The sequence below is a fragment of the Ambystoma mexicanum genome, chromosome 10 (genome assembly GCF_040938575.1).
Source record: "Ambystoma mexicanum isolate Mex_15411 chromosome 10, UKY_AmexF1_1, whole genome shotgun sequence".
In the NCBI taxonomy this organism is placed as follows: Eukaryota; Metazoa; Chordata; class Amphibia; order Caudata; family Ambystomatidae; genus Ambystoma; species Ambystoma mexicanum.
The window spans coordinates 876,920,449-876,942,442 of NC_090932.1; the positions used below are offsets into that span (position 1 = coordinate 876,920,449).

Below are 21,994 nucleotides of genomic sequence, written 5' to 3' on the forward strand. Positions count from 1 at the left end.
ATCAAGGGTTGAATGACCACAAAACTGGTTACGCCTTAATGCAGCAAAGACTGAGCTCATGATTTATGGGTTTCGGCATGCCAGAGACAGGCTGAGCCAGGCCTTCGCAAGCTTTCTGATTGATGGTAGCCAGATTAGTCATGTCTAAGGTAAAGACCTTAGTTAATTACTTGGATGCCAGCCTAGATAGCGGTGCCCATGTTGAGGAAATAGTGAAAAACACGAATTACCATCTTAAAGTGTTACAAGTTACCCCTTTGGTTTCAAAGGAAAACCGTGTGAAGCTGGTTAGACCTGTGATACTTCTATGGGTGGACTATTGTAATGCTCTTCTAGGTGGGGCAAACAAAGTAGATGTTCAGAAATTGCTAAAAGTACAGAATGCTGCAGTACGCATTATATCCAAGATAAACCGTGCTGAACCTACTTCTGCGGCACAGAGGGATCTGCATTGGCTGCCCGATTCAGCAAGAATCCAGTTTAAGTTGTTGACCATCTGTCATAGATGTGTCTTTGGAAATGCCCAGACATATCTTAAGGATAGGTTGAACGTCTATCGCCCTAAAAGAAACCTTTGATTCACCATGGCCTACTGTCTAGAAGTTGATTGCATAAAAAGAGCCTGTGGAAATGGCTGTGCTTTCCATGCCCTAGCAGCACAGGCTTGGAATGCCTTACCAGAATATCTGCGTAAGGAATAAAACCGCTTGGATTTCAGGAAATTGTTGAAGACCACATTTTTGAGTAATACTGAGAACCTCGTTGGTTTACTCTTTCGGTGAAGGGCGCATGGATGCCTTTGGGCTTTGGCGCGATACAAATTCATTAACATATCATAACAGAGGTGAGGCAAATGAGGCAAAGGAGCGGCAAGCAGCTACTTCTAGGCCAGGAAGATTCCCCACTGTAAGGCTTTACCAGGGAGGCAACAGCACAGGCAAGAAAACATCAGACTCAGGAGCAGCCACTTCAACCAGGTAGGAGTATAGCATGGCCCTCCCACAGATAATACATTCACCCGGGGGCTTACCTAAGCTAGCCCACCTATCACACACTGCATGGATGCCAAAACCTTTGTGTGCATGCCCAATCAGACTGGCCCTAAAATATGCTTGCTAAACATACGGGTGCTCCCACACTGGATATAGATTAGGAAATCTAGGCAGTTTAAATCCAATTTCCACCAGTTTAAACTACAATTTAAGCATACCTTCAGAGGCTCAGGATAAGCCCACATTAGCAAATCAGCAATTTTTACTGTGCCTCAAAGTCCACACAGAGAAAGGGATGGTCCGCAAAACAAAACGGTTGGGAACAGGATTTACAAAAATCCATTAGTACCTAAATGGCCACCACATGGGTGCATTGGGCTACTAAAGTGGTAAAAGTGGCTACATCTCTTTTGTAGCCAAAATTAAAATCACAACTTTCACCAGTCTACTCTGCAACACACATTCATGGTGACAGTCAATTTGGAAGGCACAGGGTCTACTAAGGGCAGCACAGTTAAACCATGGAAGCCAGAAAAATAAGTAGAAGACCCAGAACTTTTGGGAGCCAGAACCCCACATACGAATTTCTGCACTAACCGTCTTAGAGAAGAACATTTAATCTATGATAACGTGTCAATACTTTTTACAATGCCTTTGGACATGTACAGAACATGTGAAATTCTCCAATGTCCAGTTCCCCACATCACTGACGAGAAGAACCAGTCTTTAAAATGAAATGGTCTACTTGGTATTATATATGCTCCATTTAAAACCTTTAGCTGTATAATAATTTCATAAGGGGAATTAACAGAAATAGAATGGGTAATCACTGATTCAGGCCCATTTCTGAGCTGATAATGTGCAAGTAAGATCACATTGCCATTTTGACTGTATCTTGTCTTCACCGTCATGGTTCAGTGATTGAACAAGGGTAATAAATATTGAGGTCAACATTCTACAACAATTAGAATCTATTAAAGCCTGTAACAAGATGCATGGTTTTGGTTTGCATGGATATTCCACATTCCAACATCAGAATGCATCTAGAACTCAATATTGGAATGGTTCAAATTAGCACAACTGTATGAGCTGCAACGCCAGAACATGACACCGAAGCTCACAAAACAATGCTTATTTTAACCATTATCTTTATTTTATACCCAACTTGAAATAGGTTTTCACACCTCCCTTCAACTAATGAAAAGACTCACTGTTTAGTCGCCTGAAGCTGCTAACACAGCTTAAACCATGCCAATATGGTACAGCGGACATGGTCAAAATTGAAGAATGCAGCAGAGGCAGAAAGTGGAAGATACAGGCATATTTACTGAAGTATAAATATTCTTCTGCCCACCGGTACAGTCACACCCAGCAGCTCCGTCCTTCCCTCCTCCGTCCTCCATCTCTCTCCTCATCCGCTCTCGAACTCACTTCAAACCATGCACATTCCGTCACACACGAGCAGACACACACACACACACACACACACACACACACACACACACAGATACAAGCACATTACACACCTCACCTGCTTCAAACAACAACAAAAGAGGAAAGAAGCAAACAGAAGAGGAAACAAAGAAAATGCAATAACAGTGTCTTAAAGATAATGCAATGAGATTAACAGTTTCACACATCTTCCTCACAAAGACCCACAACAAAATCCTTGAACCCACGATTCTTTCTAGCTCCCAAATCCGTAAGAACTTCAATGTTTGATTTTTGATTTTTTTTATTTGCAACGCGCGCATGACAGGAGAACCCATGTACAGGCGCAGATGGAAACCAACACTGTACAAAGATTGGAACAAGAGTCCAGCAAGAAGGAGCTCATGCTGAAATGAGGCGGTGAAGTTGTCTAAATAAAAAGGTCTTCAATGCTCTCCGAAATTGTGGAAGTGACTGTAGTGTACTAATTTCCAGTGGAAGAGAGCGCCATAATTTTGGCCCAAACACAGCAAATCTTCTGTCTCCTCTTGAGGTGTACACAGAACGGGGGATAACCAGAAGCTGTTGAATGTTGGAACGTAGAGATCTTGATGGTTGATAAACTTGGATCAGATCTCTTAGATATTATTGGGCAGAGCCAATGATGCATTTAATGAATCTAATCCGATCTTCCACAGCCAGCCAACGTAGTGCTTGCTGCGAAGAGGAGACATGTGCCCGTCGATCTAAATTAAAGATAGTTCTAACTGCAGAATTGTGGGCTTTCTGTAATCTTATTATTTGTTTAAGAGGTATACAGAGCAGTTGGCTGTTACAATAGTCCAAATGCCCGTTGGTTAAAGCGCCTACTATCATGGCATAATCCTCCTTTGGAATGAGAGGTAGTACCTGCCTGAGGAGCCCAAGGACAATATGTACCGCCTTGACTTTTGCTCCAACTTGGGCCTCGCTGCCTAGATCGTCCTGCCAAATGCAGCCCAGGTTTTTAACATTTGAGATGAACTTCAGGTTTGACCCCAGCAATGTTCAATGTTTCTCACCTTTACAATCCCGTTAAGGCTCCAGGTCCTACCATTATCCATCATAACCGGCAAGGTATCGAAGTGCATACTGTCAAACCATTCTTCCTTCAATGCTCAATACAATTGCCTCTTCTTTCTCTTCATTCTCCTACCCATGAAGTGGGACTAAACGGGAAAGGCCGTCCACAGGAATGTTCCTCTTTTCCGGCAAACATTCAAAATCAAAATAATACTCCTGAGTTCCATCACTGCAAAGCCTCTTTTAGTGGCTTGTGATCAGTTCGTATAGTGAATATCAAACACCACTACTCATCTATTCAAACACTCACTGCACATTGAACAGGCGTCACACGAGAGTGCGCACGCACACAGAGACACAAACACAGACACAAACAAAAACACACACACACACACAAAGAAGCACACTGCGCACACCCAATCCCTCATCCACTTTCCCAGATGAAAGGAGTGAAGTCTGAGAAAACCAATATACAAATACTGGGCCAGGGCAGCCAAAAACATAACTACATATCAAACTGCAGCATCACCTCTGGCTGCCAGCTCAACTGGAATCTTTCAGATTATACTTGGTTGCCAAGTGTCCCATTGATTACTCAAACACCTTCCTACTGGCCATATTGGGATATTTTCAGAATAATACGGTAATTTTGGCAGTACCAACATTTTAATAGGGAATACTTGGTTATATAAAGTGTGACAAATCCCAGGGTGTTGTCACTACGCCCATGGGGGAGGAGCCCCTTCCCATGAGGCCGCTACACGATACCCCTGCCGCATTCCCTGGGGGCGGTACTCGGCGAGTAGATCTCATGGGGTGGGAAGCCCTCCATGGGACCAGTGATGATCTCCTTGGGAGGAAGCTGTATTTAATCCCTCTCCATTTCGGTCTACCGTTTCCTCTCATCCCACTTAGTCCCCAGTGGTCCCACACACCTACGTATCTCTGTACAGTAGAGGACTTAAATCATACAGATCATACAGGGTTGTAGAAGACCCAGGTGAATTGCATACAATCACTGAAATGAAGATCAGAAAAGAAGGCAAACATCCACTCCAGAACCAACATATGCGATACAGTCTACTAGAGGCAGCCCCAGCAATAAAAAGCAAGTAAGAACTGTGTATCTTGTCAAGCCAGCCCTGGAGGAGCTAGGAAGCAAACGCTGGTTCCATGGCGAGAGACTCCAGGAGAAGAGAACCTGATGCTGTTGAGGGGTGACGAGCGTCTCCAGTAGCTCCATGGAACGGCGACCTGTGCAGTGATGGGGAATGAGGAAACTCGACTGGTGAAGCCAAAGCAAGGAGAAGGGGCGCAGCAGAGGACGCGAGAGAGAGCCTACCATTGTAGAGCCACCAAGGGCAGGCCACTGAATGCAGAAGCAGCACAGAATCCCAGCTCTACTACCAGGACAGATCGGAGACCGCCACAACTTTTTGGAAGGTAGGGAAAGGGCCAGGGCTAGCTGGTGGGACACAGAGGGGGTCAAATAGATTAAAGTGACACATAGCTATATCCCAAGATGCAGAAAGGGAAGCAAAAGAACTGTAAAAACTGTAACAAACTTTATGAAATATCCTATGAGGAACAGTATCTGGCAGTACACCAGGTCTGTTCAATTGGACATTGAATGAAGCTGGGGCAGAGGGCCCGCAAAAGCAGCACACCATGGTCTGGGACCCATATGAAGTCGGGTGAGCCATGCAAAAGCAGCACACAGGGGTTAAGGACCCACACAAGTCTGAAAAAGCCACAGTCAAGGGGCTGGGGCACAGAGAAAGTCAAGGAGATCCTGATATAATATAAAGGGGTCTGGAACCCACACAAAAGATGAAAGTAGTGATCTGCATCTTATGTGTGTGCAATAGCGTGTGGAATGGTGAGTGAGTGAATGGCATGTGGAGCTGGCAGGGACCTTGGGGTTCCAGCAGTGGCAGTTAAGGACAGCAGCATGGGAGCCCGGCCTGAGAGGATATGCATGCCTGTCTCTCCTGCGTGTATCTTCTTACTTTTATCTGCAATTAATTAGAACACCAGCAGATATAAAAAAAAGGTTCTTGAGCCTTAGCCTGCCTACATTCTTACCGGCTCCCAAGATACTTTGTTTGGTGACAAGGATGGGATGAGCGTTATGGATATAGTGATCTGATTTATATTGACAGGCTTCAGAGATTTCCTCGCAGGGCATGCCAGCAAGTGAAGGTGTTGTTATTAATATCTTCTCCTTTGTTAATGGCAGGCTGGCCTGCCGCTTTGCAAGAAGATGTTTCAAAAATGCAGTTTGTTTGTTTTAAATGTCTAGGGGAAATGTAACGGTTACTAGCCTTGTAGAGCCTAACATAGTAGGATCAGAAGGAAATGAATGGTGATGCTCACGGTCACATATGTGTTTTATTGGTAATGATGCATTAATAGTGAGTAGCGCTACTAACTTTGAGAATTTTTGAGGAATGCATCAATGTAAATTTTGCAATTCTGAATAGAAAACATAGTTGGCTTTAGTAAATGTAGAGCCTTTTCAATTTGTTTTAGGAAGTATGTTGCAATTTAGAACACTGTGAAGATGTACGAGTTCTGAGGTTTGTGGATGCTGTGCTTGCGTAAGATTCAATGAGTGCAGAATGTGGTGTGGAAAACTGTACTAAAAGGCTTATGAATATTTAGTCATTTGAAATGTGAATATAGAATAATGTTACATCCACCTTTGCTGTAATGCGTATTTTTCATGCTGTGTATATTTCGTTATGCGCAGTGACTGATCACCATTGCAATTGGGACAACTTATTACGCCTTTCTGTGTTGCCCTCCACATATATGTACAGTATGTTGGTGGCTTGTAAAGAGCATTGTGTGTGTTTTGAGTTTGCAATAGAGTTATAGCGCCTTGGTACGAGTGAGCGCTTTCAAAGGAAAATGTTGCATTCATTGGCATGTGTGTGTGAAATGGAGTGGGAGTTAATGGTGAACTTACTTATAAGTATAGTTGAAGTTGTTGCATACGTTTGGTTTGTGCGAGTAGTGATGAAATTTAAAACTTAAGAGTTGAGGATCTTAAAGGGATTGTAGTAGTTGTGGAACTAGGTTGCTGTAGATTTGAGAACTAGTAGATGGGGTGCTGCAGTCGTGGAGTAGCCAGGATTCAGACAAGCACGGTTTGCAGTATTATAACAAAGAGTTATGTGTAGTATTTGGTCCCAGACAGTTAGTTGGACATGTGTGCTCAAGGTACAAGATGCAGCCTCTAGCTGTTAAGTTCCTTGACATGGGACTTATTGTGTATTAGTGGTACGAGATGTGCTCTCGAGACGCCAAGTTCCTTGGCATTGGTGCATTTACTGGGTCATAGTGGGTTCCGGCAATGGATTTGCTTATGTGAGGTCCTGGCAATTTAGTGGAGTGCAGGAGGTTTGTGTAGCAGGGAGTCGACATACACAGAGTATAATTTAATGGTGTTGTAGAGAAATTATTGTTTAAATGACACCGTTTTTCAATTTTCGCAGAAGTCACGTAAGTAGGTAATCCATGTCTTGTGTAAGGGATTACCGCGCCACTACCTGGGGTTGCATTTAACTTTATTTGGTTTGCGGGCCCACGGAATGACAATCCTGGGCTTGCATGCTGAATTTACGCATCATGTCTTTGTGGTAGCGTATATTTTGTGTGTTCTTTGTCTAGTTTGTTGCTTTCCTATACATTTTTCTGACTTCTGTTTTTCTTTCAGCAGAGGAGGTGGATGTTTTAGGTGTTTCAGGTGTGTTAGCCGTAGATGTCGTAGTGGTCAGTGGTTGTCACAGTGGTGCATGCTAGTTTGTGAGTGGTTTGACAGGTAGTCTGAATGCAAGTGTAGTTGCTCTTCATAGTGAAGTTGGAGTCCTTGCTTTCAAGTGAGGGCATGCTAGGGGTGGCAGACCTAGGTCTGGGGGTGGGTGAGCCAGGCGGAAGGAGCAAGGTTTTTGTATTTGGAAGGTTGCGGATGTTAGACGTAGATGGTGTCCGTAGCGACAGATTTGTCCTCTTGTGGACGTTATGTTCTCATGTGTAGCATGCCTGAGGCTGCGACGTGGCAGAAGGGTGATTAGTTTCTCGACAAGTTTGCTTCCTGTCTTATCTGATTTGTGTTCAGTTAGAGAGCTTTTCTTAGAGTGAGATTGTTGATCTTGTTCGTTTCCTTTTAGGAAGGGAGGTGTGTAGTGATCTGCATCTTATCTGTGTGTGTGTGCAATAGCTTGTGGAATGTGGAGCTGGCAGGGACCTTAGGATTCCAGCAGTGGCAGTTAAGGACAGCAGCATGGGAGCCCGACCTGAGAGGATGTGCCTGCCCATCTCTCCTGCTTGTATCTTCTTACTTTTTTAAAAAAGAACTTTATTTACTGTGCACAGGGTTACAAGATAACAAAGAAAAGACAATACCACAACCATAGCAGGCTGTCGACAGACATAAAATAGCATATAAACACATTCTCAGTGCTGATCAAATGTCATCATTGTTCGCGCTTTGGCGTTCCAAGTATTTTCGAAAATCACCCCCAAATAACTCGTGGGTGGCACATCGGCGTCTGCAGGTTAGCAAACGTTTCTTCTGTATCATTGTCCCAAACCATATAATTTAGCCAGTAGACGTACGGGGGGGGGGGGGCTTCTCTCCATGTCCAACGCATCATGATAGCCCTTTTGCCATTATAAGACCTAGGTTAACAAATGTACGCTTCAGGGGGTTCAGTTTCCTAACATATCCCAGCAGGCATATTGAAGGTTCCCACGGTAGGGGCTGGCCCACAATTGCATGACATATTTCCTCCCAATACCTGCTCAACTCCTGACACGACCACAGCATATGTACAATGTCAGCCTCTGAGGCACGGCACATAGGACATTTTCCTTCCGAGGAAGAACATTTTTTATTTAGGTGGGCAGTGGTAAAGCAGGTTTGTTTATAATCTTAAAATGGATCACTTTATGCCTACTGTTCAAGGATCCCCGCTTCGTTAGCATACATTTTTGGGATCAATGGGTGTCAGAAGAAGTGGTGTTGAGATCCTTTTCCCATTTGCCTCTTATGTCCACCACCAGCATTCTCCAAGACATCTGTGCCAGTTATTGCCAAAGCGGATTTCTTCCCTGTGTCAGGCAAAAGCAGATAGCTAAGGCATCAGTGTGTTGCGGGTTCTTTTGGGAAACCAGGCCACGCTGATGCAATGGCTGAGCGAAGTCTAAAGTACTGGAGCCTACCAAGCAGTGTATACCCAACATGAGCCCTCACCAGATCCCAGGAAATTAACGTCTTCTCATAAAATAGGTCTCCCAGGTATTTTATGACAGCCTCACGCCAGTGCAATGCCAGTAACTGATCGCGTGTAGGGCCCAAAAAAGGCATATCCCAAAGCGCCATAGCTCGATTATACAGCAGTGTGTTCTAAGGGCGCTTAACTAAGCTAGCGCATGCTTTTTTCGTGGCTTCAACAGGTTCAACTGGTGAGTATGTGGATGCGTATGCCCGATTATTGTATGTAACAGCAATAGTGGTGCAGCACCCTGTCCTTCCAAGGACGCATGTGACGACTGCTGATTCCCATTCGCCCAATATATCATGTAATGTGTCTGCACAGCGAGGTAATATAATTCGAAATCGGGCGCCGCTAACCCCCCTAACTCATATGTCAATGTAAGCCGCTGCCATTTTACACTTATTTGTCCATTCCACACTAATGATAAGCATGCCTGGCCGATGTCAAAGAAGGATCTGCCTGGCCATAGCAGCATATTACAGAATAAATAGAAACACTAGGTAATATAATCGTATCTTCTGACTTTGACCAGGAACTAATAAACAATCTTCCTTTTGTACCTGCTGGTGTCCAGAGTCCTGTCTGCATTCTTACCGCTCCCAAGATACCTCAAGAAACAAGTTACAGAACAAGTCACAGAGATACCGAGACAGCCCAGAGAGGTCTGGGACCCACATAAGAGAAACAGAGGTGCAAGAAGCTAAAACAAGGGGTTGACAACACATTGCCAAAAGAAGAGCATTTATTTTTTATTCTAAGAACTATAGTCAAATCTGGTAGGATAGAGAACCTCTTGGCGCTACCTTGGTGAGATGGATAAAGAACAGGGGAAGAAACTCTCCCCATGATACTTGGGAACTGTTTTGCATACATTTGGAAGAGCATTTAACATCAAGAGCTTTTAAGTTTAAGAACCACTCATTGTGTTTTCACATCAAGAGCTGACCATTTGAAATCTGCATCCAGAACGAGAGAAGCCTCCTTCTGGATCAAGACGGTACCCAGTTTTTCGTTAGTCAGTCTAGCATGTAAGGGACGGAAATAGGTTTGGACACAGAACAGTGGACACTTTACTGGACATCCGGACAAGAGTCTGTAGTGTTTATTTGATGTAGGGCAACCCCTCATAGAAATAGGGCAAGGTAGGTTTTTCCTTTTCTTTTACTTTTATATAAATAAAAGTATTTGCCAACAAACATGCCCCTACTGTGTCAGACTCGTATATCTGCACCCGTACAAAAGATACTGGGTACTTGATTGAATATTTTACTTTTAAATCCTACAAATTTCAATTTGTTTTCTGCCAATATTTCAAGGGCAAAGCCCTTAATTCGGATCCCATCAAATGTCAACTAAAACTGCCAATGTTGGTTGGTGTGTAGTCAAAGCCATTTGCAGCAATACATCAGATTTAGACCAATTAATCACTAAAGCTTTATAGGCTCCAAATTTGATTACATTGTTGGTGAGGGCTGATAAATTAGTGTTAGGATCTCCGATACACAGTAGGATATAGTCCAGGTGTAAAGAAACAGGTGTCTTTTGCCCCCTCAAAACCAATCAATGGTATTCATGTTTCTATTTGATTAACTATCCAGTTCTTGCTGACTTCTGAAACCACTCCTTAGCATCTGGCACTTTCCCTTCCTCTCTCAAGCATTCCCTTGTGCACGCCCTCCTAAAAAAGCCAACAGCCAACCCCTCGGTCTGGCCAACTACCGTGCTCTCTCTACTATACCCTTCCTTGGGAAACTCCTGGAGAAGTTGGTCTTCCCCCAACTGACGCAACACACTGAGCTTGTTGGTTGTTTACACGACCTTCAATCTGAATTTCGAGCATCCAGAGGGAAGCTGCTCTCCTGAACACCAGTGAAGAACTGCTTGCAAATCTCAACTAACTCTCCTGCTGTTCTCCTTCTCCTTGACCTCTTTTGCCTTTGAAACAATCAACCATTCTATCCTCATAAAGTGGCTCCAAGATACTCTTAGTATCTCAGAATGGGAACTGAATTGGCTGACCTTCCTCACGGACTGATCTTCCCAGGTGCTCGTGGTCTCCTCCTCCTCCGCCACTCTACATGTGGTGTTCCCCAGGGCTCTATCCTCTCACATTGGCTTTTAAACATCTACCTTGCACCTCTTACTCACCTGATCTCTGCCTTCTCTCTTAATTTCCAGTGTTACGTAGATGCCACAACTTCAATCTCCCCTCTTCCACCTCCATCATCCCTGAATGCTATACAGTTTTGTTGCACTCCTTCGTATCAGGACACCTGCTCCCCGCTTCCGTCATGCACTCTTGCTGTCCTCTATGGGCTCACCTTCCTCTCATTCCACTGAGTGCAGACACCTTGGGGGGGGGTCTCCCTCTCTCCCTCACTCCCTCACTCCCTCACTCCCCGACCCGCCATCCCTCCCTCCCTCCCTCCCTCCCTCTCTATCTCCGTCCCTCCCTCCCTCCCTCCCTCAAAGAAGGTAGACTTTCAACGTCACCTCCTCAAAAATATTCTCCCTTTCCTCACCTTCCCCCAGAAGCTCAATGTCTCAAGAGCTCTGGTCCTCTCCAGGCTAGATTACTTTAACTCTTCCTCAACCTGCCTCTTTCGTCGCTACTTCAATTAATCCAGAATAGGGCAACAAGACTTATCCCTGGCCTCAAGCCCTGGGACTGTATCTATCTCTAGCTCTAAAATCTGTCCACTGGCACCCGGCTGTTTTAAGGATCACATTCAAGACCCTATGCATCATCCACAAGGCTGTCTGGGGCCTGCGACCACACTACCTGCAACTCGCTCTGACTAAATACTCTCTTTCCAGATCCCTTTGATCTTCTTGCTCCAACTCTCTGCGGATCAAACGCTTCACCAAGCAGAGAGATGGGGGCAGATCTCTCTCCGCAGCTGGCTCCCTCCCACGGAACAGTCTCTGTCTTGAACCGGACCACCTCAAGTTCTGAAAACAACTAAGACCCTTCTCTTGTCCTCCTTCCCTCTCCCCCCCCCTCATGTGCCAACCACCCTATCTGTCGCTGAGATTGGCGGCCTGGTCCCTCAAGAGTCCAAAAGGGGCCTGGCCTTCAGCCCTATCGCCCTCAGCACAAACCCCCTGCCTTGCCCTCTGGGCCAAACCCACCTGTCGGGTGGTTTGCCTCCACCCCAAACCCTGCACTGTCCTCTGGGCCACACCCACCTGTTGGGTGGTTTGCCTCCACCCTGCACTTATCTGTTGGGCAGTAGACCTCCGTCAATGCCTGGGATGTCTCCGCCCATGCACTTACCTGTTGCCTCCCCAACAGGCACCTCTGGCACTTCCTCCCCTAGGGGACCCTAATAGCACTTACCCCACACCCATGTTTGTTTTCTTTTCACTGCACTTGCACGCACCGAATGTCACAAGGCCTAGTGGGACCCCAGTTCTTTATTTATTCATTGTCATTCCCATTGTTTATTTGCTCCCTTGTTCCCCTCCCCTGTGCCTTGTGGCGTTTTCAAACACTGTCTTGTTGTATAAGCACTTTATAAATATCCAATAAATAAAATAAAAAACTCTGCAAGTGGTTCCATGGCAAATGCAAAGACAAGATGCTACAAAGGACACCCGTCTTGTTGATTTTACAATTCAAAAGAAATAGAAAAGAAACTCCATCCAGCCCCCAAACCCATTAACATAACCCCAAAAACATATTTGCAGGACACATATTTGAAGCATTTATTTATATTAGTGCAGAGTCACCACTATAGGAGACACTGTAGATTATGGAAGGCAGTAGAACTTCCCGGAACAAAGCCTGATTGAGCTGGATGTATAAAAGGTAAAAATATGTCAAGCAACTGTTAGTGATCACTTTGACAAGGAGCTTAGAGTCCATATTTATTAATGATGAAGGTAAGTAGTCGGTCCTATTCGTTACAAACATTCCGATGCCAATCCACTATATCCCAGAGCCACGGCAGTCAGAAACGCCTCTATCGCTTTTACTATTTCTTGAATGGGTGAGAGTAGCCACATCATCTGCAGGTTCAGGGTCTAACTGAAAACCTGACGGAGGCTGTTCAATCACTGCCCTGTCTGTGTCACAATTAGTATAAAGTGCCTGATAAAAATCCTGAAACCTCTCACTGATCCTCCCCTGCACTGAGAAGTGTCATCCCCGTGGGATGGGTTTATTTTGGACTCCTGGTCTCTCCCTTTCCTCATATCCTGCTTCTTTCAGCTGAAGAGCCTTGTTCACACAATACCCATTCTAAACTTCACTAGCAAAATGATCGCTGTCAACTCTGCTCTTCACCCACCTAGACTATGCGAACAGCCTCTAACTCACCCTCCACTCCCATCAACTCACACAAGTACAGAGTTCAAAATGCTGCAGCCAGACTTCTACTCCACCTCAACTGATGTGACTGCTCCAAGTTCACCCTACACTTCCCCGGAAGGACTCTCCACTCAGATAACAATGGACTGCTACAAATCCCCATAATCAAGAAGAAAACCAAAGGCAGAAAAGCTTTCTCATATCTCGGAACCCAAAGTCTGGGAGGGAGAAGTCTACAAAATGCAATAAACCAGAAAGCACTAGACACCAATCAAGCATGTAATGCTTACCGCAGACTAAGAAGTAAAGAGTGTACGCCAAGCCATCGCGAGACATCCACATGTTAAATCGGCTCAACTTAATGGCACATTTTTTTTAGACACTTCTTACGTGGCTACGTATAACGAACGTATCCAAACACCATAGCGGTCAAGTGTTAAATCATATATACAGTATTAAAGTCATGCGCTTACATTGGCTCTATGACATTTATCTGCAATAGAACTGGTTAACGGCCACCATCTGATCCCGGGTGCACTTGGGGACTGTTTCTGTACCCCTACGGTCCCCCACCAGCACTTGACATCTTATGTCTGCACTTACCCTTGCACTTGGTACCAGCTGACCATACTCTTATTGTTTTTTTAATTATTCTTAACCCATGTACTGCACTGCCCCACCCCCTCCCATACCGCACTTTTCCCCTTCCCCTGCACTTGCGCGATCAGAATGACACTTGGCCTAGTAGGATCAGTGTCTCGGTCTTCCCTCTGTTCCCCCTCCCTTGCCGCATCGCGCCTTGAAACACTTGTATATAGGCGTGTTATAAATGCCATATCATATCAAAGTCATCTATAAAAGGAGTATATAAATCCACAAAGCTCAATCTATACCCTTGGATTGTTCTAGAAACTAACAAATCGCGCTGTGAAGCCATAGGTACAGCAGTGAGGCACTACACAAATACAAGTAACAGAACAATTTTGCCTCCTACTTCAATGACAAACCATCGCAGGGAAAACCCTAAAGCTCTTTGACGTAAAATCAGGACCTGTGATGAATCTGACAGCCTCGTCAGGGATTCACTGGAGGGAAGCTTCTCCTATGTGGCCAGGGAAAGACAGAAGCCACCTGACTTTGACCCTAGGGGTGGCCATCTGCGGGAGGACCACATAGTATACCATATACCTTTGAAACACTCAATTATGGTTTATTGTAATGTGGATGAATTCCCACGTTTTTCTAAGCAACATCACTGTTGGCCTACCCCGGCCCCTTTTTAAGTACTAAGACGAGGAAGAGGGATGGAGTGATCTTGATGACCAGGCATGATAAACCAACACTGTGTTCTAGTCGTTGGAGAATGCAAAATAAGACTGGGACATTTAAAATGGACACAGGTTAATACCAAGTGAAAGAAAAGCAGTGAGACTGGCAGGGGCGGCAAACTTGTTCTTACACTGTTCGGAAGGCCAGGGAGGAGCGGTCTGCGAATGCTGTGCAGAGGAAAGACTGTTTTTAGGGAAGCAAACCCAGGAGAAGTTTGCCTCATCTCTGTGACTTGCAGCTGGAGCTGTCACACGCCAACGGAAGGAAGCTGTGGGTGAAACGCAAGGAACTAAGTAGCCACAGAAGACTGGTAAGCCCGGGGAGAGTTAACAGGTTACCGGGGCACTTCAGGGTGAATGCCGCGTATGGCACACAGTGGCCAAGAGCCAAAGAAGAGTAAGTAAAACCGTTGATAATATTAACATTGTAATGAGTCCCAGTAAAGACGGTATGATTGATACAAATATGAATATTGTTAAGGGTCCAAGGAAGGACAGTGGAACTGATACAAACATTTAAAGCCAAAGCAAGAGAAGTAAAACAGACCTGGACATTGTTAAGGCAGCTCGGTGACCCAGCGTATGAAAAGGATTGTTTTCTGGATACAACAAAGAATGAAAGGTGGAGAAGCCCTGGCAGGATAGTGAACAAGAAAATGTGTGAGTCTGGGACCTGCACCAAATTAAGAAAGCGGTAATACCCTGGCTGGGGTAAGAAGAAGAGTCAAACATTGGAAAAGGGAGGACCCATACCCCTTTCTAAAACAAAGCTATAAAGTTGCAATACCCTGGCCGGAGAGTACACCACAGAAATGAGAAAAGACGGAGGAAGTCCAGGGGTCAATACCTCTCTGTGAAGTTGTGAAAACAGTAACAAGACACTTGTATGTGCTTCAAGGAGGTTAAAAGGTAAGGCATTGCTCTTTGAACAAACCACTCAAAAGATTTGTCTATATTCAAGAGTCTTGTGTGCTTTCAAGTGAATTGTGCACTTTGAGGAAATTGTAACGCTCACCTGATTCCCTCGGAGGCGCGGGTCTTGACGGGGCGGTGAAACCGTCTTCAGCGTTAGGCGTAGGATTCGTTTGGCTCCCGGATTAGGCCCCTTCTTCACTGAAAATTTGACCCGAAGGGTGAGGTGTCTGCAAGTAGAAAATCTAGGTATTAGTGGCTGGAAGGTTGGGAGAAGTTCCAAGCCCCTCTCTCCCCGTGGTACTGGGTTGTAGTCGTGCTCACCTTAAATAGGTGAATGCCAGGCTCTCCATCCTGCGTCTTGTGCAGGACGCTGGGTCCAGTTACTTCACTGGATTCGAGTTCAGCCTCTTGATTGCAGAGGGTGATTTGAGAGCGATGCCGCCGTTTGCTGCACGAGCGTGACTTGTAAGTATTACAGTTCTTTTTAGATTGCTCTCTTTTAATGTCTATGTCTTTTTCCTTTTCAGTTGCTGCCGGTGCCAAAGAAGATGCCCTCCCGGTTCGTGGCAATGAACGAAGCAAGAAGATGGAGAATAGGATGGCACGTAAGAAGAAAGGCTGCTCTAGGGCTGTAGAATGCACCTTAATGTCTCTTTTGTCTTTACAGGTGATGGAATGCGGCGCGAGCAGCGTTGGGGCGAGCGTAACGCAGGTAAGTAGTTTTGCAACTAAGCGTTAGTAACCAATGTTCTTTGTCTTTGCAGGCCCGATGCCGGACGAGAAATGCAGAAAAAACGCCTTGGATGCTGCCGATGGATCGGGTAAGTTGAAGCGCCAACCTTGATTTTGCCTAACCTGTGCCTTTTGTTTTTGCAGGAGTTGCTGAAGACTGCAGATTGGTTCCAGCAGGTAATTTTCTTATTCACAGGATCCAGAGTTGGATTCCCTGGAGCTGACACGGTGAGCATCCTGCTGCAGATGCAGAATAACGCGAAGCACGTTGCACCAATCGGGTGTGGTTTAAATAGCCCACAGGAGTACCACAGGAGTGCTTAGGTATCTCCTTCCACAGCCTCGCCCAGGAAAAAAAGAGTTCCTGCTTCCAGAAGGGTTCCAGCATCAATGATCCAGGGAGTGGTGCCTGCCCCACCCAGAAGAAAAAGTAGTCCCTGCCAGAAGAGAATGAAACATCATTCTGCTGGTAAGTAAGCAGCATGGTCTGCTGCAGGTAGGTCCACCCAAGCACTTTCACACTTGTTATGAGCCCGGCGCTTCCTGTGCCGGGACTGGTCCATTTTATGAGCCTGGCACCACCGGTGCCAGGACAGGGTCCAAAAGGTCCCCATTGGGACTGGCTGGCGCCGATGGTATATGTTATGAGCCTGCTTCCAAGGGTGTTGGGTTGGTCCTGACTCCTTGGAAGCAGTGGTCATGACAGAAATACATGAGAAGAGCATTTCCCCCTTGAAAAAGACTGGAACTCTTTAATAAAATGACATTTGGACAGGAAATCTAGGGGAAGGGAAGACCCCTTTCCTAGAGGAACTCAATCTTTTGTTTTACTGCACCTTCAAACTTTATGAAAGTTAGTTACAGAAAACCCCATGCACACAGTATATTAAGTTTAGCGTGTAAGCGTCAGTTTAGGAATTATGGACACAGGACAGAGGATGCCATGTGGTTTTACGTCCTGACACAGACGTTCCTTAGTTTTGTTGATGCAGGCAAACCCCTCTTAGAATTAGGGACAGACAGGATTTCTCCAACCAGTTTTCTTCTATGCCAAATAAAAGTCTGTAATCCAAACTCAAGATGCCACTGCATCCAAGCCTTACTCTTGATCCCTTAAAGACCCATCTGGAATTGGAGCAATAAGTAGTTTACTAGCTCGCCCAACCACAGTGCTTTGCAAAAAACATTGAGAACTACTAAAGTGGGTTTCCTGGGAAAATCATAATATTAATACACAATCTCGATATACATATATTCGCTGAAAAAACTTTAGTTAGTTAAGGTGCAGTTGAGTTGTGCAGATTTAATGCAACAAAACTCTTGAAATTCAGCGGATGTGGGAAGATATGATCAGCTTAACTCGGTGCACTCCCATTGATGTCCCCCATAATGTAAGGTCATTCTGAATCCCTTCTCTTATAATATGTATGTGATTATGGGCTTTGCAATGCGAAAGCTGGTCAAAACCTCCCACATCTGCTGAATTTCAAGGGTTTTGCTGTGTTAAATCTGCTCACCTTATTTTTTGACGGGCCACTAGCCATGGCTTTCAGCCATGGCCACTGTACATGTTCCCTCAATATGTTTCTTTTGGCCCCACTAGCCAGGGGCACAACCTTCGGCTGTGCCGACTGTATATTTTAAAAAACTACTGAGCCACTAGTCATGGCTTTCTTTTGGACCCACTAGGTGGCCAAGTCTATACATGTCTTTAGCGCCCACTAGCCAGGGACCTCGGCCATCCCCACTATATATTTTAAACACTACCGGGCCACTGGGGAAGTTCATTCCAACGTCTGGTCCAAATCTGCCAAACTGTTTTCGTGCTACAGCTGTTCAAAAACTGCACTTTTTCTATGGAAAAATTAATGGGAGTAGGCTGAAAACTGTGTTTGTATGTTTTCTGAAAAGCTTTTCCATTTTTGACATAGTGTTCCCAATATTTCCAGTTTAGTGGAGCTCTTGACAAACTGTTGGTTTGGAAAATTACATCTAAATCCATCCAGCAAGTCAAACGTTATTTATTAGCTTCGCTCAGCCTCTATGCTGTAAAAAGCACCAATGCCGAAAGATAGCTTTTAAGGAGCAGTGGGCACTCCCTTCTTTGTCAAATATTTTAAAAACTACTGGATGGATTAACCCCAAACCAGTCAAAAACTGTAAGTCAACTCTTTGTGTCCAAGTTGTTTCTTATTTGGTCCAAATATGCCCAGTGGTTTTTGTGCTACGGCTGTTCAAAAACTGCACTTTTTCTCTACGAGAACATGAATGGGCTGAAAACTGTGAAATTGGTGTTTTATTTTCTTACTAATATTTTCATTTTATAACGTATTGTTTGCAGTTTTGGGGTGCCCTTGACAAACTTTATATTTTGAAAATTGCATCCAAAGCCATCTAGCAAGTCAAAAGTTATTAGCAATAGAATTTAGGGGGGAAAGGGCTGCTTTTTCGTTTCCGAAAAGCCTTTGAGCCTCAATGCTGCAATGCACCATGGGAAATATATCTATAATTTTGGGAGAAGGGGGCACCAAGAGAGGATAACAATATCCCCATCTCGGGATTGCCTGGCTTCTGGGTGTGGAGGGGTTCACCCACAGAGGGATTCCAATTGCCTGGTTCCCACTGGGGTATTAGGTGTAGCAGGCTCACCACCCTAGTCCCAAAGGGAGTGGGCTCCCTCTTGGGGAGAGAGGACTAATTCCCTGAATTCATCACACTGGCTGGGAAGAAAAAGGACTGAGCAAGAGAAATAGAACAGAGGTTTGGGATGGCGGGCCTAGGCACGAAGGGAAAGAGGGGGCATGGCTCTTGCAAAGGCAGAGTCTTCCATGTTCCCAGGGCACCCCTAGGTCTTGTTTGGAAGGGTTTTTCATGCTGCAGCAAACTGAATTCTTAAGTCCCTGCACATGGTATAGATATCTGAAGTCTGGAAAAAGGGAACAGGATGATGCCTAACAGTACCTCTTCTGTTGCCATTTTATTTCATTAAAGAAGTCTGTGTGCGAATTCAAATTAAACCAGCAAGTTTAATAATTAATGACCTATGGAGTGAGCTAAAGCCTTGTCACCAGCTTCCAATTGCCTCACAAAACCAATGCATAGTTCTCTGCTTTCTCCAAAGAATGATATGGACTAAAGGACTCAACTACCCGATGGTAACCATTAGCATTTAAAATCCATCTAGCCACCCAAGATCACCTCTTGGAACACTATCCCTTCTGTTTTTCAGAGTCTTAGAGTAAACCACCGGCCAGCATGCTTGGTCATATGACATGTGCTTTGAAGACGTCTAATGGCAACATTTTACAAACAAAAAACACCTACTATATCAAATTTTGTCAACCATGACATGTTTAAAGTGATTTTACAAGAAAACAGATTGAATCCTCTGAAATACGTCACTTACTTTGTTGGTGATACTACTTCAAAGCAGAAACGCCTTTCTATGTCTTCACAGTGTTTCACTGTGCATAGCCGTAAATCGTCAACAACTACTGTGGGATTATCCTGGTGAAAAAAGAAACAATAGGAGTGAAATGAGTTAATATGGGATTGAAAAGCATTTCATTATACATGAATACCATTCTTCATGGTACATATTTAGGCTAAACTGTACACCTTTTGATGACCGCAAGGCAGGCTTTGACTTTAGTGCCAGGTATGACACTTGAGACTAGTGCATCATAATGTGGCTGCCCACATTGTCATCATTTAGTTTTTGTGCAGATGTAAGACTCAGTAATGCATAATTGATTGATTGGGAGAAATAGAGGGTGGGTGCATTTAGGAATAAAGGTATGCGGTCCATCATTTTTTGGTGGGCGCCTTTAACAAAACTGGTTATACCATGATGATTGGAGGGCTGTTGTCCCTAATCAGAAAGAAAAGTGATTTGTCAATTAAACACATGATTAAAGAGTGGTATATCACATCACATCAGACACTTGGGATCAGTGGGAACACCATCACTACATGTTATAGCATCAATTTGTTTCATTTTGGGATTATATACATTTAAGGCCATTAAAAAAAAAACAGGGAGCCTCCCACAAAGGAAAAACACTAGCATTGTTCCAGATGGTCTTCTTGAGGCCATTATCTTTCCGCTGGGTGTGGATATCCAGGTCGATAGCCATTGTAGCGAATGTTCAATTGTGTACAGTGCTTTGGCTTACCTCCCTGGTCTCTGGGGTTGCGGACTCATGGAGTTCCCAAACCCTCTGCCTTTGACTTTCCATCAGAAAGCACATTACCAAAAGCCAAGTAATCCGTTCTTCTAAATGATTCCTTCCTCCCACAGATTATTAATATTTTATAGACTCCCATAGGAGTATGTAAATCCGGAGAAAGGAGGGCAGTGAGCAAACACCACCTACACCAGAAAACTCTGGTGGACTGCCTGCCAAAATTGACCGTCCTACCCTGAAACAGAATGAAGGTATTAATGTTTGGCAAACGTGTGCGGCACAATGCCCACATCGCTGCTGGGCATGTCCAAGAAAGGGATTTCTCCCTCCCACCCCTTTTGAGGCCAGGCACCACCTTCTAACCCAGAAGGTAGCATTCTGAGATGTAGAAAATGGTCCACCGTGAGAGGGTCTGTTTAGTCACAGCCCTGCCAGCACGAGCATAACCCCACAAAGAGTTGGTAATCTTACCCGACATCCCTTGTCTGAGAGATGTAGTAGCTGAGGGCCCTCACCAGGTCTAGCCAATGGGATCATTCTCCAGTCTTTGCAGGGTGATGCGAAGGGAAAAAACACAGAAAGATGGCTCTTGTGAGAGTGATTAAAGTCGAACATGACCTTGGGCAGGAATGATGGCCTCACTCTCAAAGTCACCTTCTTTGAAAACAAGTAGGGAGGTTTTCACCTGTAGCTCACTCACCAGTATAGCGGAAGTAATGGTCACCAGGAAAATCACCTTAACGGTGAGCAGTCTTCACCAATAATGCAGGGGCACCCATGAGGAAAGTCAAACTGAATTAAAATCCCATGCAGCAACAATACACTGGCATGGGGGAAACTGGTTGTACAACCCCCCAAAAAAAAGCATAACAGTTGGGATGGAGAAAGAACTTGCTCAGGGGTCTTTTTAAAGACCGAAATGATGGCTAGGTACACCTTAACAGTTCCCATCAGTAGGGCTTTCCGGGCCAAGAAAAGCAGGAACTCCAGAATAGAGGTAGAACAGCTAAGAGGCTCCAGGCTTCCCACCTAGCACCAACCTGAGAATTTACACCATCTGAAGGCCTAAATAGACTTGGTGGAAAGGAGTACATCTAAGATGCCATCAGACAAGTCCCATCCCTTCTACCTTAGCATTTCAGCAGCCAAGCATGAATGTTCAGGCTGCTGAGGCTCAGATGCTGGACCCAGCCCACAGAGTGAGAGTCTAAGTCCACCATCGCTGTAAGGTGCCTGCAAGGTGCGACGGGGAGCCACCCTATTTGAGGGTACGGAGGGGAGCCTGTTAAACAAGACCCTCTCTCTAGGGGTCTGGGAAAGGGGATCTCACTGGGAGCGACTCCCCTCTAGGGGGAAGGACTCAAATTCTAATGAGGAACTCCCAATCAAGAATACGTTGTCTAGATATAGGGAATCAAAAGGACTGATGTTACTTCTGTTTTGGATGCAAATAGCTGTGGCATTACTTCAATCTCTTTGGATTAAGGTAACGTTGGATTCGCAATGACCCACCAGTCAAAGAGGAACGACACCCCTTTCATTATTGGTAACTAACATAAAAGACAAGGAACCTTGAATGCAGAAGAGTGAATCCTAAGCCTAGGTGAGCTTCTGATGGGAAGACGTCCTAGAGGTGCAGTAGCGTTGAGAGCGAGTGGATCGCTAGCAAGATGCCAGGAAAGGTTGGCATTCTGAGCAGCAACAAAGTCAACAACGAGACAGAGGTGGTAGAGAGACCGTCTGGCCTCAG

General features: G+C 45.0%; 1 protein-coding gene across 4 annotated transcripts in view; it reads right to left on the reverse strand.

Moving 5' to 3' along the window:
• Positions 1 to 21,994, reverse strand: part of ACAP2 (ArfGAP with coiled-coil, ankyrin repeat and PH domains 2) — a 1,585,345-nt gene that overhangs the window by 631,356 nt on the left and 931,995 nt on the right. For all 4 annotated transcript variants that reach the window (XM_069618585.1, XM_069618583.1, XM_069618582.1 and 1 more), the window contains one exon: positions 19,464 to 19,564. In XM_069618585.1, the coding sequence (XP_069474686.1) occupies positions 19,464 to 19,564 (101 nt within the window). The remainder of the gene's footprint in view (positions 1 to 19,463; positions 19,565 to 21,994) is intronic.